Below are 19,402 nucleotides of genomic sequence, written 5' to 3' on the forward strand. Positions count from 1 at the left end.
GATAACATAACTCAAAACGCTCAGAAAAACTCCTCTGGTATGCCCCAGGCCTTACTCAATGACCAAGTTTGTGAGCTTTCAGGTCCTTGGCATCAATAAAAACAAATCTGATTGGCTGCTTGTGGCTCCTCCCCTTTTCTGAATTTTAACCCCAGTGACTAACTGTACCAGGTTTGAGTCTTGTGCCATTAACAGTGCAAGAATGGCAGCAATTTTAATATTCCCCTTGAAATTCAACAGGTGACTTTTGATTGGCTTTTTTAGGCTCCGCCCACTTTTCTGAATATTAATCTCAGTAACCAACTGTGCAAAGTTTGAGAACCCTGCCATTAACAGTGAAGAAGGGCTGCAGTTTACATTTTCCAAGGGAAATCTGTTTTTGACTCCACCCAGTTTCTGTAACCTTGACACACAGTCACTCAATGACCAAGTTTGTGAGCTTTCGGGTTCCTGGCATCAAAATTGTGTGAATGAAAGCAGTTTATCCAGCAAAGAAATCTGATTGGCTGTTTGTAACTCTGCCTCTTTAGTGAATTTGAACCCCAGTCACTTAATGACCGACTGCAGCAGGTTTGAGGCCTCTGCCATTAACAGTGTAAGAATGGCAGCAGTTTCAATATTCCCCTTGAAAATCAATAGGTGGCTTTTGATTGGCTGTTGTAGGCTCCACCCACTTTTCTGAATTATAATCCCAGTCACCCAGTGACCAACTGTGTCAAGTTTGAGAACCCTGCCATTAACAGAGTAAGAATAGCTGCAATTTATATTTTCCCATGTTGAAATATAGTTGTTTTTGGCTCTGCCCACTGTTTCTAACCTTGACATACAGTCACTCAATGACCAAGTTTGTGAGGTTTGGGGTCCTTGGCATCAATAAGTTGCATTTTTCCATTGAAATTAAACTAATCTGATTGGCTGTTTGTAGCCCACCCCCTTTTCAGAATTTAAAGTAAACATTCAACCAAAAAATAAAATCAAAATCCGCTTACCTGGGGCTTCCTCCAGCCCCTGGCAGCCGTTCCGGGTCAGCTTCTTGTGCGCTCCACAGCGCGAGTCACGGAGTCCCGCCAACGTCATCACGTCTGTACTGCGCAGGCACAGTAGTTCTGCGCCTGTGCAGTACAGACCTGATGACGTCGGCAGGACCACGTGACCAGCGCCGTGGAGCGCACAAGAAGCCAACCTGCTGAGGTCGGCTTCTGCAGCAAAGGAGCCACCAGAGCTGCAGCGAGGGCACAGGACGGCGGCCAGGGGCTGGAGGAAACCCCAGGTAAATGGATTTTGGTTTTTGCTTGGACCATTCCTTTAAACCCAGTCTCCCAGTGAGTGACTGTACCAGGTTTGAGGCATCTGCTATTAACAATGTAGGAGTGGCAGCAATTTAAATATTCCTCTTGAAAATCAACAGGTGAATTTTGATTGGCTGCTGTAGGCTTCACCCATTTTCCTGAATATTAATCCCAGTCACCCAGTGACCAATTATGCAAAGTTTGAGAACCCTGCCATTAACAGTGTAAGAATGGCTGCAGTTTATATTTTCCCAGTGAAATTTGGTTTTGGCTCCGCCCACTTTTTGTAACCTTGACACACAGTCACTCACTGACCAAGTTTGTGAGCTTTCAGGTTCCATGCATCAAAAATGTGTGAACAGAAGCAGTTTATCCAGCAAGGAAATCTGATTGGCTGTTTGTGGCCCCGCCCCTTTAGTGAATTTGGACCCCAGTCACCCAATGACCGACTGTAGCAAGTTTGAAGCCTCTGCCATAGACAGTGTAAGAATGGCAGCAATAAATATTCCACTTGAAAATCAATAGGTAAATTTTGATTGACTGTTGTGGGCTCCACCCACTGAATATTAATCCCAGTCACCCAGTGACCAAGTGTGGCAAGTTTGAGAACCCTGTGATTAACAGTGTAAGAATGGCTGCAGTTTATATTTTCACATTTAAAACGAACAGCTGAAATTTGATTGGCTGTTTTATGCCCCACCCACTTTTTCTGGATTTGTAACCTCGGTCACCAAGTGACCAACTGTGCCAAGTGTGGGGACTCTGGCTTGATCACTGGGAGAATGGCAGCCTTTTACATTTTTTCCATTGACATGAATGGGTGAAATCTGATTAGCATTTTGTAGCTCGGCCCATGTGCGCAGGGGGGACGCGAGACGCCCAGAACATATCCCAGGTAGTAAGGGATCTCTATACCAAATTTCGTTCAAATCGGTCAAGCCGTTTTTGAGTGATCGACACACACACACGCACGCGCACCCAATTTTATATATCTATAGATTTATATAGTGCCTGCAGCACTTTTCAGGGTACATAGTCATGTCACTGACTGTCCTCAGAGGAGCTCACAATGTAATCCTTATCATAGTCCTAGTCTAATGCCCTACCCTACTATTCTTATGTATTTATATAGCACTGACATCTTCTGCAGCACTTTACAAAGTACATAGTTATGTCACTGACTGTCCTCAGAGGAGCACACAATCTAATCCCACCATAGTATTATTATGTAATTATCTATAGCATTGACCTCTCCGGTGCTCCAGGCAGAGCTGCTTCCTCTCATGTCTGGTGAATAGTCCGGAGGCCATTTATATGCTGATTAGGTGGCTGCTGAGCATCAGGTGGGTGTTTGGGGTCTTGTCATGCTGTCACCTCTCCTGGGGGTCCTCCAGCTGTCATGTGTGGAGTGGAGGAAGTGAGGGTCGGGGTGGGAGGGGATAGGACCCTCTGGCACGTGGCGGCGTCTCAGCTGCTCTCACTGACCTAATGAATTGCAGGCGTGTGACATGGGTCCCTGGGGGACAGATGGTGTCAGCCGGGGAGAGTGATGTGTTGTGACGCGTGCGGCACATTGTGTGCAGCTGCTCCTTCTCTAGCTGTTTAATGACTGCAGATAATGGCTAACCACCAGCACTGAGCTCAGGCCAACAGTGTCGCTATGTGACCCACTATCTGCATGGTGTACTGTTCATTCACAGCCTCAACCCCACCCCCATTGCTACAGGTGTGGCATGGTGGTAGACAGTGGTGTGGTATGATGGGTACAGGTGTAATATGCTGGTAGGCAGTAGTGAGGTATGATGGGTACAGGTGTGATATGGTGGTAGTCAGTAGTGAGGTATGATGGGTACAGGTGTGATATGGTGGTAGGCAGTAATGAGGTATGATGGGTACAGGTGTAATATGGTGGTAGGCAGTAGTGAGGTATGATGGGTACAGGTGTGATATGGTGGTAGGCAGTAGTGAGGTATGATGGGTACAGGTGTGATATGGTGGTAGGCAGTAGTGAGGTATGGTAGCTACAGGTGTGATATGGTGGTAGGCAGTAGTGAGGTATGATGGGTACAGGTGTGATATGGTGGTAGGCAGTAGTGAGGTATGATGGGTACAGGTGTGATATGGTGGTAGGCAGTAGTGAGGTATGATGGGTACAGGTGTTGTATGGTGGTAGGCAGTGGTGAGGTATGATGGGTACAGGTGTGATATGGTGATAGGCAGTAGTGAGGTATGATGGGTACAGGTGTGATATGGTGGTAGGCAGTAGTGAGGTATGATGGGTACAGGTGTTATATGGTGGTAGGCAGTAGTGAGGTATGATGGGTACAGGTGTGATATGGTGATAGGCAGTAGTGAGGTATGATGGGTACAGGTGTAATATGGTGGTAGGCAGTGGTGTGGTATGATGGGTACAGGTATGGTATGGTGATAGGCAGTAGTGAGGTATGATGGGTACAGGTGTAATATGGTGATAGGCAGTAGTGAGGTATGATGGGTACAGGTGTGATATGGTGATAGGCAGTGGTGGGGTATGATGGGTACAGGTGTGATATGGTAATAGGCAGCGGTGGGGTATGATGGGTACAGGTGTGATATAGTGGTAGGCAGTGGTGTGGTATGGTAGCTACAGGTGTGATATGGTGGTATGCAGTAGTCAGGTATGATGGGTACAGGTGTGATATGGTGATAGGCAGCGGTGGGGTATGATGGGTACAGGTGTGATATGGTGGTAGGCAGTGGTGGGGTATGATGGGTACAGGTGTGATATGGTGATAGGCAGTGGTGGGGTATGGTAGCTACAGGTGTGATATGGTCGTAGGCAGTAGTGAGGTATGATGGGTACAGGTGTGATATGGTGATAGGCAGTGGTGGGGTATGGTAGCTACAGGTGTGATATGGTGATAGGCAGTGGTGGGGTATGGTAGCTACAGGTGTGATATGGTGGTAGGCAGTGGTGTGGTATGGGAGCTACAGGTGTGATATGGTGGTATGCAGTAGTCAGGTATGATGGGTACAGGTGTGATATGGTGATAGGCAGTGGTAGGGTATGATGGGTACAGGTGTGATATGGTGATAGGCAGTGGTGGGGTATGGTAGCTACAGGTGTGATATGGTGGTAGGCAGTGGTGTGGTATGATGGCTACAGGTGTGATATGGTGATAGGCAGTGGTGTGGTATGAGGGCTACAGGTGTTATATGGTGGTAGGCAGTGGTGTGGTATGATGGCTACAGGTGTGATATGGTGATAGGCAGTGGTGTGGTATGATGGCTACAGGTGTGATATGGTGATAGGCATTGGTGGGGTATAGTAGCTACAGGTGTGATATGGTGGTAGGCAGTAGTGAGGTATGATGGGTACAGGTGTTATATGGTGGTAGGCAGTAGTGAGGTATGATGGGTGCAGGTGTGATATGGGGATAGGCAGTAGTGAGGTATGATGGGTACAGGTGTAATATGGTGGTAGGCAGTGGTGTGGTATGATGGGTACAGGTATGGTATGGTGATAGGCAGTAGTGAGGTATGATGGGTACAGGTGTGATATGGTGGTAGGCAGTAGTGAGGTATGATGGGTACAGGTGTGATATGGTGATAGGCAGTGGTGGGGTATGATTGGTACAGGTGTGATACGGTGATAGGCAGCGGTGGGGTATGATGGGTACAGGTGTGATATGGTGATAGGCAGTGGTGGGGTATGGTAGCTACAGGTGTGATATGGTGGTAGGCAGTAGTGAGGTATGATGGCTACAGGTGTGATATGGTGATAGGCAGTGGTGGGGTATGATGGGTACAGGTGTGATATGGTGATAGGCAGTGGTGGGCTATGATGGGTACAGATGTGATATGGTGATAGGCAGTGGTGGGGTATGATGGGTACAAGTGTGATATGGCTGTAGGCAGTGGTGTGGTATGGTAGCTACAGGTGTGATATGGTGATAGGCAGTGGTGGGGTATGATGGGTACAGGTGTGATATGGTGATAGGCAGCAGTGGGGTATGATGGGTACAGGTGTGATATGGTGGTAGACAGTGGTGTGGTATGGTAGCTACAGGTGTGATATGGTGGTATGCAGTAGTCAGGTATGATGGGTACAGGTGTGATATGGTGATAGGCAGTGGTGGGGTATGATGGGTACAGGTGTGATATGGTGATAGGCAGTGGTGGGGTATGGTAGCTACAGGTGTGATATGGTGGTAGGCAGTAGTGAGGTATGATGGGTACAGGTGTGATATGGTGATAGGCAGTGGTGTGGTATGGGAGCTACAGGTGTGATATGGTGGTATGCAGTAGTCAGGTATGATGGGTACAGGTGATATGGTGATAGGCAGTGGTGGGGTATGATGGGTACAGGTGTGATATGGTGATAGGCAGTGGTGGGGTATGGTAGCTACAGGTGTGATATGGTGGTAGGCAGTAGTGAGGTATGATGGGTACAGGTGTTATATGGTGGTAGGCAGTAGTGAGGTATGATGGGTACAGGTGTGATATGGTGATGGGCAGTAGTGAGGTATGATGGGTACAGGTGTAATATGGTGGTAGGCAGTGGTGTGGTATGATGGGTACAGGTATGGTATGGTGATAGGCAGTAGTGAGGTATGATGGGTACAGGTGTGATATGGTGGTAGGCATTAGTGAGGTATGATGGGTACAGGTGTGAAATGGTGATAGGCAGTGGTGGGGTATGATGGGTACAGGTGTGATATGGTGATAGGCAGCGGTGGGGTATGATGGGTACAGGTGTGATATGGTGATAGGCAGTGGTGGGGTATGGTAGCTACAGGTGTGATATGGTGGTAGGCAGTAGTGAGGTATGATGGCTACAGGTGTGATATGGTGGTAGGCAGTGGTGGGGTATGATGGGTACAGGTGTGATATGGTGATAGGCAGTGGTGGGCTATGATGGGTACAGGTGTGATATGGTGATAGGCAGTGGTGGGGTATGATGGGTACAAGTGTGATATGGCGGTAGGCAGTGGTGTGGTATGGTAGCTACAGGTGTGATATGGTGGTAGGCAGTAGTGAGGTATGATGGGTACAGGTGTGATATGGTGATAGGCAGTGGTGGGGTATGATGGGTACAGGTGTGGTATGGTGGTAGGCAGTGGTGTGGTATGATGGGTACAGGTGTGATATGGTGATAGGCAGTGGTGAGGTATGATGGCTACAGGTGTGATATGGTGATAGGCAGTGGTGGGGTATGGTAGCTACAGGTGTGATATGGTGGTAGGCAGTAGTGAGGTATAATGGGTACAGGTGTGATATGGTGATAGGCAGTGGTGAGGTATGATGGCTACAGGTGTTATATGGTGGTAGGCAGTGGTGTGGTATGATGGCTACAGGTGTGATATGGTGATAGGTATTGGTGTAATATGGTGATAGGCAGTGGTGAAGTATGATGGCTACAGGTATGGTATGGTGGTGGATGCAGGTGGCACATGGCAGCTGATGGCTACAGGCATGATAAGTAGGTACCGGTAGAGTATGGTGGCTGATAAGAAAATACATGGTACGGGTATAACGGGTATAGTCTCCTACATGGCATATTTCTTTTGCTGGGAGAATCTGCTAATAGGGCCACTTGGTGATGAAAGTGCCTCTTCAGCTACTTGGGTAAGACAAACATTTCCATAAGTAAATGAAGGATTCATTGGCGTCTTGTGGCTAATCACCGGCGGCTGTTTAATAAATGAATTGTGACTGATTACCTATTAATATGGACGCCTCAGGAATTCACCCGGGGGACGCAGAGCGGTGAAATAGAGAGGGGCTGCTCCCTCGGGAAATCACATCCTCATGTCTACAGCTTAAATATCTCGCTCAGCTATCAATAAGGAGGTAATTGAATTTTGAGCACAAACATGATGCCCGATGGATGACAGAGAGGGGGGGGGGGCGCTATCTCGGGGACCTGTTAGCCCCTCTCCCGCCTCCTCCACCCCTTTATAGAAGATCTATTCTCCTTGTAACCAAGGAAAGCACTCCATGCCTGGGCTTCTCTCATCACACAATGCAGATCATATCACTGGATCCCTTATTATGTAATCACATTGTTTTATATACAACGTGTAATTCCGAACATAGCCTGTAGCAATCACAATCATACCTCCACAATCACAGGGCAAATGGATGCTTATGGGAATGCTGATTAGAGATAGCCAGTTTTACAAATGTGTCTGTTCTACAAGTGTGGGTCTGTCCTAGAGCGGTGTGTGTCTGTTCTACAAATGTGTGTGTGTCCTGGAGCGGTGTGTGTCTGTTCTACAAGTGTGTGTGTGTCCTGGAGCGGTGTGTGTCTGTTCTACAAGTGTGTGTGTCCTGGAGCGGTGTGTGTCTGTTCTACAAGTGTGTGCCTGTCCTGGAGAAGTGTGTCTCTGTTCTACAGGTGTGTGTCTGTCCTGGAGTGGTATGTGTCTGTTTTACAAGTGTGTGTGTCCTGGAGCGGTGTGTGTCTGTTTTACAAGTGTGTGTGTCCTGGAGCAGTGTGTGTCTGTTCTACAAGTGTGTGCCTGTCCTGGAGAATTGTGTCTCTGTTCTACAGGTGTGTGTCTGTCCTGGAGTGGTGTGTGTCTGTTCTACAAGTGTTTGTCTGTCCTGGAGCAGTATGTCTCTGTTCTTCAAGTGTGTGTCTGTCCTGAAGCGGTGTGTGTCTGTTCTACAGGTGTGTGTGCCTGTCCTGGAGTAGTGTGTGTCTGTCATGGAGCGGTGTGTGTCTGTTCTACAGGTGTGTGTGTCTGTCCTGGAGTAGTGTGTGTCTGTCCTGGAGCGGTGTGCATCTGTTCTACAGGTTTTGTACTGGAGCGGTGTGCGTCTGTTCTGCGAGGGGTGTCTGTTCTATAAGTGTGTGTCTGTCCTGGAGCAGTGTGCATCTGTTCTACAGATGTTTGTCTGTACTGGAGCGGTGTGCGTCTGTTCTTCAGGTGTGTGTGTGTGTCTGGCCTGGAGTGGTGTGTGTCTGTTCTACAAGTGTGTGTCTCTCCTGGAGCAGTATGTCTATTCTGCAAGTTTGTGTCTGTCCTGGAGCTGTGTGTATGTTCTACAAGTGTGTGTCTGTTCTACAAGTGTGTGTCTGTCCTGGAGCGGTGTGCGTCTGTTCTACAGGTGTGTGTGTGTCCTGGAGCAGTGTGTCTCTGTTCTACAGGTGTGTGTCTGTTCTACAAGTGTGTGCCTGTCATGGAGCAGTATGTCTCTGTTCTACAGGTGTGTGTGTCTGTCCTGGAGTAGTGTGTGTCTGTCCTGGAGTAGTGTGTGTCTGTCCTGGAGCGGTGTGCATCTGTTCTACAGGTTTTGTACTGGAGCGGTGTGCGTCTGTTCTGCGGGTGTGTGTCTGTTCTATAAGTGTGTGTCTGTCCTGGAGCGGTGTGCGTCTGTTCTACAGATGTTTGTCTGTACTGGAGCGGTGTGCGTCTGTTCTACAGGTGTGTGTGTGTGTCTGTCCTGGAGTGGTGTGTGTCTGTTCTACAAGTGTGTGTGTCTGTCCTGGAGTGGTGTGTGTCTGTTCTACAAGTGTGTGTCTCTCCTGGAGCAGTGTGTCTGTTCTGCAAGTTTGTGTCTGTCCTGGAGCTGTGTGTGTATGTTCTACAAGTGTGTGTCTGTTCTACAAGTGTGTGTGTGTGTGTGTGTGTCCTTGAGCGGTGTGCGTCTGTTCTACAGGTGTGTGTGTGTCCTGGAGCAGGGTGTCTCTGTTCCTCTGTTCTACAGGTGTGTGTCTGTTCTACAAGTGTGTGTCTGTCCTGGTGCAGTGTGTCTCTGTTCTACAAGTGTGTGTCTGTCCTGGAGCGCTGTGTCTCTGTTCTACAAGTGTGTGTCTGTCCTGAAGTAATGTGTGTCTATTCTACAGGTTTGTGTCTGTCCTGGAGCAGTGTGTCTATTCTTAAAGTGTTTGTCTGTCCTGGAGCAGTGTCTCTGTTCTACAAGTGTGCGTCTGTCCTGTAGCAATGTGTGTCTGTTCTACAAGTGTGTGTCTGTCCTGGAGTGGTATGTCTCTGTTCTACAATTGTGTGTCTGTCCTGTAGCAGTGTGTGTCTGTTCTACAAGTGTTTGTCTGTGCTGGAGTGGTGTCTGTCTGTCCTGGAGCAGTGTGTGTCTGTTTTACAGGTGTGCGTCTGTCCTGGAGTAGTGTGTGTCTGTTCTAAAAGTGTTTGTCCTGGAGCAGGGTGCGTCTGTCCTACAAGTGTGTGTCTCTCCTGGAGCAGTGTGTGTCTGTCCTGGAGCAGTGTGTGTTTGTTCTACAAGTGTGTGTCTCTCCTGGAGCAGTGGGTGTCTGTTCTATAGGTGTGTGTCTGTTCTGGAGCACTGTGTGTCTGTTCAACAAGTGTGTGTCCCTCCTGGAGCGGAAGGTGTCTGTTCTACAGGTGTGTGTCTGTCCTGGAGCAGTGTTTGTTTGTTCTGGAGCTGTGTGTGTTGTTTCTACAAGTGTTTGTCTGTCCTTGAACAGTGTGTGTCTGTCTGTCTGTCTGTCTTGGAGCAGTGTGTATCTGTCAGAATAGTGAGTGTCTGTCCTGCAACTGTGTGTCTTTCATGGAGCAGAGTGCTCCTGTTTTTTTCCCGATTCCACATTCTGGAGGTGTGTGTGTCTGTGTTTGAACATTGCAGAGGTGTGTTTGTCCATTTGCACACTATCAAGACATGTTGGTCCCTGCTTGTACACTGTGGAGGTGTGTTGGTCTATGTTTGCACATTGCGGAGGTGTGTTGCTCCATATTTGCACATTGCGGAGGTGTGTTGCTCCATATTTGCACATTGCGGATGTGCGTTGGTCTGTTTTTACACACTGCGGAGGTATGTTGGTTTGTGTTTGCACTGTGGAGGTGTGTAGGTCCCTATTAACACATTGCGAAGGTATGTTGGTCCGTGTTTGCGCACTACAGAGGTGTGTTGGTCCATGTTTGCAAATTGCGGATGTGAGTTGGTCTGTGTTCACACTCTGCGGAGGTATGTTAGTCTGTGTTTTCACTATGGAGGTCCCTATTTGCACATTGCAGAGGTATGTAGGTCTGTGTTTGCACACTGCAGAGGTGTGTAGGACTGTGTGTGGACCCTGTGTAGGTGCCTATTTGCACATTGCAGAGGTGTGTTGGTCCATGTTTACACAGTGTGGAGGTATATTGGTCTGTGTTTATACACTGCGGAGGTGTGTTGGTCTGTGGTGTTTGCACACTGCGGAGGTGTGTTGATCTGTGGTGTTTGCACACTGCGGAGGTGTGTTGATCTGTGGTGTTTGCACACTGCGGAGGTGTTGTTGGCCCATGTTTACTCACTGCAGAGGTGAGTTAGTCTGTGTTTACACACTGTGGAGGTGTGTTGGTTTATGTTTGGACTTTATTGAGGCATGTTGGTCCCTGCTTGCGCACAGTTGGTTATCTTTTGCACACTGCGGAGGAGTGTTGGTTTGTGTTTGCACATTGCAGAAGTGTGTTGGTCTGTGTTTGCACATTGCGGAATTGCTTTTGCACATTGCGGAATTGTTTTTGCACATTGTTGAGGCATGTTGGTCTCTGCTTGGGTACTGAAGATTATCTTTTGCACACTGCTATGATGTCTGGGGTTTCACAATCGTAAAACACGTGTCTCTGTTACCATGGAGCCCCCAGTCCGCCTCTTGCTCTGATAATGTGGCAGTGATCCCCTGCACACGCCCTCTCTGTGATTATTTCATTATTGGAATAGACAGGACTGAGTGAAATTAATCAATCCAAATGCAATTAGCATCATGTTTAACCCAGTGATGGACGTTTCAAGGTGAGGCCACAAGCGGTGCTGATCTCATTAGTATTCACAACTTCAGCCGCCTCTTCCATCCCCAAACTACTGCAGGCAGACCTCTACTGCCACTGTCCCCCGTGTACAGGGTGTGTGTTACCTTATCCCGAAGGAGTGTCAACCTGCAGTGTTCACCCCAGAATTTTTTAGTAGCCGGGTGGCATGAAAAAATGTCAGGGTGGGGCGAGTTGAGAGAATGCAGGGCTGTCACTTCTCTTCTTACAGCGGAGGAGTTAAGCAGATGACAGCCGGGTGCTCACCAAAACTAGCCGGGTGGAGCACCCGGCTAAAAGAGCCTGGGGAGAACACTGAACTGTCCTGTGTGTTTGTGTGTCCACACTGTGTATCACCCTGTCCTGCCGCCTCTTCAATCCCAATCGCAAATTGCTGAAGATAGATTTTCCTGCGTAGGTGTGTTGGTCTGTGTTTACATACTACAGAGTTCTGGTGTTCGAAGGTGGTGCAGACAATCAATGGAGATGGAATGAAGGTGATGCAGACAATCAATGGAGATGGAATGAAGGTGATGTAGGCAGTGAATGGAGATGAAATGAAGATGATGCAGGCAATGAATGGAGATGGAGTGAAGGTGATGCAGGCAATGAATGGAGATAAAATGAATGTGATGCAGGCAATGAATGAAGATGGAATGAAGATGATGCAGGCAATGAATGGAGATGGAATTAAGGTGTTGCGGGCAGTGAATGGAGATGGAATGAAGGTGATACAGGCAATGGATGGAGATGGAATAAATGGAGATGATGGGGGCAATGAATGTAGATGGATTGAAGTTGATACGGGCAGTGAATGGAGATGGAGTGAATGAAGATTATGGGGGAAATGCATAGAGATTAAATGAAGATGATGCGGACAATGAATGGAGATGGAATGATGTCGGCAGTGAATGGAGATGGAATGAAGATGATGCGGGCAATGAATGGGGATGGAGTGAATGAAGATTATGGGGGCAATGCATAGAGATGGAATGAAGATGATGTGGGCAGTGAATGGAGATGGAATGAAGATGAGGCGGGTAATGAATAGAGATGTAATGAAGTTGATGCAGGCAATGAATGGAGATAGATTGAAGGTAATGCAAACAATTAAGATGGAATGAACATGATGCGGGCAGTGAGTGGAGATGGAATGAATGAAGAGGATGGGAGCAATGGATGGAGATGGAATAAAATGATGCAGGCAATGAATAGAGATGGAATGAAGGTGATGCAGACAATGAATGGAGATATGAAGTTGATGCGGGCAGTGAATGGAGATGGAATGAAGGCGATGCAGGCAATGAACGGAGATGGAATGAAGGTGATGCGGGCAGTGAATGGAGATGGAATGAAGGCGATGCAGGCAATGAATGGAAATAGAATGAAGGTGATGCAGGCAATGAATGGAGATAGAATGAAGGCGATGCAGGCAATGAGCGGAGATGGAATGAAGGTGATGCAGGCAGTGAATGGAGATAGAATGAAGGTGATGCAGGCAATGAGCGGAGATTGAATGAAGGTGATGCAGGCAATGAATGGCGATAGAATGAAGGCGATGCAGGCAGTGAATGGAGATAGAATTAAGGTGATGCAGGCAGTGAATGGAGATAGAATGAAGGTGATGCAGGCAATGAGCGGAGATGGAATGAAGGTGATGCAGGCAATGAATAGAGATAGAATGAAGGCGATGCAGGCAATGAGCGGAGATGGAATGAAGGTGATGCAGGCAATGAATGGAGATAGAATGAAGGTGATGCAGGCAATGAGCGGAGATGGAATGAAGGTGATGCAGGCAATGAATGGAGATAGAATGAAGGTGATGCAGGCAATGAGCGGAGATGGAATGAAGGTGATGCAGGCAATGAGCGGAGATGGAATGAAGGTGATGCAGGCAATGAACGGAGATGGAATGAAGGTGATGCAGGCAATGAATGGAGATAGAATGAAGGTGATGCAGGCAATGAGCGGAGATGGAATGAAGGTGATGCAGGCAATGAATGGAGATGGAATGAAGGCGATGCAGGCAATGAGCGGAGATGGAATGAAGGTGATGCAGGCAATGAACGGAGATGGATTGAAGGTGATGCAGGCAGTGAATGGAGATAGAATGAAGGTGATGCAGGCAATGAGCGGAGATGGAATTAAGGTGATGCAGGCAATGAACGGAGATGGATTGAAGGTGATGCAGGCAGTGAATGGAGATAGAATGAAGGTGATGCAGGCAATGAGCGGAGATGGAATGAAGGTGATGCAGGCAGTGAATGGAGATAGAATGAAGGTGATGCAGGCAATGAATGAAGATGGAATGAAGATGTTGCGGGCAATAAATGGGGATGGAGTGAATGAAGATAAGGGCAATGAATGGGGATGGAGTGAATGAAGATTATGGGGGCAATGCATAGAGATGGAATGAAGATGATGTGGGCAGTGAATGGAGATGGAATGAAGATGAGGCGGGTAATGAATAGAGATGTAATGAAGTTGATGCAGGCAATGAATGGAGATGGAATGAAGGTGATGCAGGCAATGAATGGAGATGGAATGAAGGTGATGCAGGCAATGAATGGAGATGGAATGAAGGTGATGCAGGCAATGAATGGAGATGGAATGAAGGTGATGCAGGCAATGAATAGAGATAGAATCAAGGTGATGCAAACAATTAAGATGGAATGAACATGATGCAGGCAGTCAATAGAGATGGAATAAAGATGATGGGAGCAATGAATGGAGATGGAATGAAGATGATGCAGGCAATGGACGGAGAGGGAATGAAGGTGATGCAGGCAATGGACGGAGAGGGAATGAAGGTGATGCAGGCAGTGAATGGAGATGGAGCGAATTAAGTTGATGCGGGCAGTGAATGGAGATGGAGTGAATGAAGATAAGGGCAATGAATGGGGATGGAGTGAATGAAGATGATGGGGGCAATGTATAGCGATGGAATGAAGGCAATGGTGATTGAATGAAGATGAATCAGGCAATGGATGGAGATGGAATGAAGATGATGCAGGCAATGGGTGGAGATGGAATGAAGATGATACAGGCAATGGGTGGAGATGGAACAAAATGATGCAGGTAATGAATGGAGATGAAATGAAGGTGATGCAGGCAATGGATGGAGATGGAATAAATGGTGATGATGGGGGCAATGAATGGAGATGGATTGAAGTTGATGGAGGCAATGAATGGAGATAGAGTGAAGATGATGCAAGCAATGAATGGCGGTGGAATGAAGGTGATGTAGGCAATGAATGGAGATGGAATGAATGAAGTTGATGCAGACAATGAAGAATAATGTAATCAAGGGGATGCAGCAATTCATGGAGATGGAATAAAGATAATGGGGGCAATGATTGGGGATGGAGTGAATGAAGATGATGGGGACAGTGAATGAAGATGATGCTGGCAATGAATAGAAATGGAATGAATGAAGATGATGGTGGTGTAGGGATTAACGAGAGAGGCAGTTTATCTGCCCTTATAGTGACTACATTTAAAGATGAGTTACTGTGAATTCTGTAGAGACCTCAGTCCCTGCGCTCTTCTTTCTGCAGATTGTTTAGTAATGCGGAGCGTGCATTTAATTTGCCAGACGTCAGAGGCTGCAGTAATTTATACCAACATCTGTTCATTTCTGAGTGGAGAAACAAATTCACACATACTGCTGGGAAAATCCCATTAGGCTGAGGAGGAGCATTGCGTATTCCAAGAGCATGAAATATAGTTCCTTGTCAGATGTTCTCTCTTCAGCAGCACCCCCCACCACACACACTCCCAGCATCACCCCCACAATGCTAAATTCCCCCACATTGCCAACACCTCCAGCATCTCCGCCCACAGTGCCAACATCTGCAAACACTCCCAGTATCCTTCCCATTGCCAACATCTCCCTTCACTCCCAGTATCCTCCTACATACTCCCAGCATGCCCCCCCCCCCCCCACAATGCCAATTTTCCCAGCATCCCCCCCCCCACACACACACACACAATGCCAACACTCCCAGCATCCGCCCACATTGCCAGCATTCTTCCCAAGAAATCGGTGTATCGTTATCCATGGAACATTCTTCCTAAAGGCATAAGTTTATCGTTCTCCATGGACCATTCTTCCTTCAGACTTCAGTGTATCATTATCCATGGAACATTCTTCCTCCATACATCAGTGTATCATTATCCATGGAACATTCTTCCTCCAGACATCAGTGTATCGTTATCCATGGATCATTCTTCTTTCAGAAATCAGTATATCGTTATCCATGGAACATTCTTCCTCCAGACATCAGTGTATCGTTATCCATGGATCATTCTTTTTTCAGACATCAGTATATCGTTATCCATGGACCATTCTTCCTTTAGACATAAGTTTATCATTATCTATGGAACATTCTTCCTCCATACATCAGTGTATCATTAGCCATGGAACATTCTTCCCAGGAAATCAGTGTATTGTTATCCATGGAACATTCTTCCTTCAGACATAAGTTTATCATTATCCATTGATCATTCTTCCTTCAGACATCAGTACAGGGAGTGCAGAATTATTAGGCAAGTTGTATTTTTGAGGAATAATTTTATTATTGAACAACAATCATGTTCTCAATGAACCCAAAAAAACTCATTAATATCAAAGCTGAATATTTTTGAAAGTAGATTTTAGTTTGTTTTTAGTTTTAGCTATTTTAGGGGGATATCTGTGTGTGCAGGTGACTATTACTGTGCATAATTATTAGACAACTTAACAAAAAACAAATATATACCCATTTCAATTATTTATTTTTACCAGTGAAACCAATATAACATCTCAACATTCACAAATATACATTTCTGACATTCAAAAACAAAACAAAAACAAATCAGTGACCAATATTATTATTATTATTATTATTATTTAGTATTTATATAGCGCCGACATATTACGCAGCGCTGTACAGTGTGTATATATATATTGTCTTGTCACTAACTGTCCCTCACAGGAGCTCACAATCTAATCCCTAATATAGCCACCTTTCTTTGCAAGGACACTCAAAAGCCTGCCATCCATGGATTCTGTCAGTGTTTTGATCTGTTCACCATCAACATTGCGTGCAGCAGCAACCACAGCCTCCCAGACACTGTTCAGAGAGGTGTACTGTTTTCCCTCCTCGTAAATCTCACATTTTATGATGGACCACAGGTTCTCAATGGGGTTCAGATCAGGTGAACAAGGAGGCCATGTCATTGGTTTTTCTTCTTTTATACCCTTTCTTGCCAGCCACGCTGTGGAGTACTTAGACGCGTGTGATGGAGCATTGTCCTGCATGAAAATCATGCTTTTCTTGAAGGATGCAGACTTCTTCCTGTACCGCTGCTTGAAGAAGGTGTCTTCCAGAAACTGGCAGTAGGACTGGGAGTTGAGCTTGACTCCATCCTCAACCCGAAAAGGCCCCACAAGCTCATCTTTGATGATACCAGCCCAAACCAGTACTCCACCTCCACCTTGCTGGCGTCTGAGTCGGACTGGAGCTCTCTGCCCTTTACCAATCCAGCCACGGGCCCATCCATCTGGCCCATCAAGGCTCACTCTCATTTCATCAGTCCATAAAACCTTCGAAAAATCAGTCTTGAGATATTTCTTGGCCCAGTCTTGACGTTTCAGCTTGTGTGTCTTGTTCAGTGGTGGTCGTCTTTCAGCCTTTCTTACCTTGGCCATGTCTCTGAGTATTGCACACCTTGTGCTTTTGGGCACTCCAGTGATGTTGCAGCTCTGAAATATGGCCAAACTGGTGGCAAATGGCATCTTGGCAGCTGCACGCTTGACTTTTCTCAGTTCATGGGTAGTTATTTTGCGCCTTGGTTTTTCCACACGCTTCTTGCGACCCTGTTGACTATTTTGAATGAAACGCTTGATTGTTCGATGATCACGCTTCAGAAGCTTTGCAATTTTAAGAGTGCTGCATCCCTCTGCAAGATATCTCACTATTTTTGACTTTTCTGAGCCTGTCAAGTCCTTCTTTTGACCCATTTTGCCAAAGGAAAGGAAGTTGCCTAATAATTATGCACACCTGATATAGGGTGTTGATGTCATTAGACCACACCCCTTCTCATTACAGAGATGCACATCACCTAATATGCTTAATTGGTAGTAGGCTTTCGAGCCTATACAGCTTGGAGTAAGACAACATGCATAAAGAGGATGATGTGGTCAAAATACTCATTTGCCTAATAATTATGCACTCCCTGTATATCGTTTCCATGGAACATTCTTCCTTCAGACATCAGTGTATCGTTATCCATGGAACATTCTTCCTCCAGGCATAAGTTTATCGTTATCCATGGACCATTCTTCCTTTAGACTTCAGTGTATCATTATCTATGGAACATTCTTCCTCCATACATCAGTGTATCATTAGCCATGGAACATTCTTCCCAAGAAATCAGTGTATCTTTATCCATGGAACATTCTTCCTCCAGGCATAAGTATATCATTATCCATGGATCATTCTTCCTTCAGACATCAGTATATCGTTATCCATGGAACATTCTTCCTTCAGACATAAGTTTATCGTTATCCATAGAACATTCTTCCTCCAGACATCAGTGTATCGTTATCCATGGAACATTCTTCCTCCAGGCATAAGTTTATCGTTATCCATGGAACATTCTTCCTTAAGACATTAGTGTATTATTATCCATGGCTCATTCTTCCCCCTCCCCCCACATCAGTGTATTGTTATCCATGGAACATCCCTCCCCACTCATCAGTGTATTATTATCCATGGATCATTTTTCCCCGCACATCAGTGTATCATTATCCATGGATCATTTTTCCCCACACGTCAGGGTATCGTTATCCACGGAATATTCTTTCACATACATCAGGGTGATCGGGTGTTTACAACATCAGATTAGAAGTTTGTCTTGGAGATTGGTGGGAGGGTTGCAGTGAAAATCTATCTTTCTCCTTTTTATTGTTCTCTTTCTTTTTCAGCTCGAGAAATGACGCGCGGGAAGTTTCTGAACATTCTGGAGAAGCCCAAGAAGTAACTTCTGTGAAGGGTGGTGTGACTGCCCCTCAATTCATTGCAGTTGTCTGGTTTGGAATGTTTGTCTTCAGAGCATCTGAGATCACTGCTGAAACTCCTGTGTTTAACCCCCCATTGTTTGAAGAGGACTCTTCCCTCACGCTACCACACCCCTCCTCCACTTCTTAGGATGAATAATTATTATATCTGGCAATAAAAGGCAACTTTTCTTACACTTGGCTTCTCACAACTGTCTTTTCACTAATTTATGCAATGCTGCGATTGTCTTGGGTAATATCCAGTGTCACCAGACCCACAGCTCCTACACTGGTAGTATAGACATACCTCCCAACTTTTTTTGAGATCAGAAAGCGGGACACTTAAGCCCCGCCTCTGCCACACCTCTAATCACGCCTCTGACACACCCCTAGTAACGCATACCATAAAGATTTCATAAGAAAAATATGTTGCTTTATAATTCAAACTACACTGGTCCTTTCTATTTTGGTTCATTTTTCTTTATATTGACATTTTAAAATTAGTAATATATCAATTTAAAGGATGGGAATAATGTTTAGAGTCAATCAAACACATTTTTAGTAGGGAAATATATATGTATATATATATATATATATATATATATATATATATATATATATATATATATATATATATACATACATACATAGAAAGAGGGACAAATGAGGAAAGAGGGACTGTCCCTTCAAAAGAGGGACAGCTGCCTCGGATAATTACTGGTTCATGTAATGTAACATCTGGTGTCACTAGATGTAGGCCCCCTTTCACACTGGTGCGTTTTTAGTGCATTGCTCTATTTTAACACAGTGACGCTAAAGCAATGATACATTACAGTATATGGTACATTTCATAGCTGATGTGGTGGGAAGCACCAGAAGTATCCAATTTGATGCGAGGTCAACTGCACATTATGGGACAGCATCTGCGGTGAAGCATGTCGGCGGAAGTCATGTAAGACAATAGTGACACAGATATTTTAAAATGTTTAGCATTTCGGTGCGCATGCGCCGACGCCAATTTTATCGTGACACGCATTCTGTACGCGGAACACATTGCTTGCAATATGTATTTCCACCACAGGAAATGAGCAGTAGAGAGCCTCATTCATGATGTGTTTAGGCACCAAGAATTACATAAACTCTCGTTAACACAGGTATCTATGAAGCTTGCTTTTTTGCAGTGCGATACTCTAATCGCACGGCAATGAAAACGCTGGTTGACGATGTGAAACCGGCCGCAATGTCACATGGCTCGTGCATTGTAATATCTGACGTCACTAGACGTAATGTCACATGGCTAGTGTAATATGTAATATCTGACG

The 19,402-nt window shown here is 45.9% G+C and overlaps 1 protein-coding gene across 1 annotated transcript in view; it reads left to right on the plus strand.

Annotated features, from left to right (window-relative positions):
- LIN52 (lin-52 DREAM MuvB core complex component) overlaps positions 1–18,277 on the plus strand; it is a 55,026-nt gene extending 36,749 nt beyond the window's left edge. The window contains exon 6 of the mRNA XM_068254527.1: positions 18,009–18,277. Within this exon, the coding sequence (XP_068110628.1) occupies positions 18,009–18,064 (56 nt within the window). The 3' untranslated portion in view covers positions 18,065–18,277. The remainder of the gene's footprint in view (positions 1–18,008) is intronic.
- The last annotated feature ends 1,125 nt before the right edge of the window (positions 18,278–19,402 follow it).

This window comes from Hyperolius riggenbachi, chromosome 9 (assembly GCF_040937935.1).
Source record: "Hyperolius riggenbachi isolate aHypRig1 chromosome 9, aHypRig1.pri, whole genome shotgun sequence".
Lineage (NCBI taxonomy): Eukaryota > Metazoa > Chordata > Amphibia > Anura > Hyperoliidae > Hyperolius > Hyperolius riggenbachi.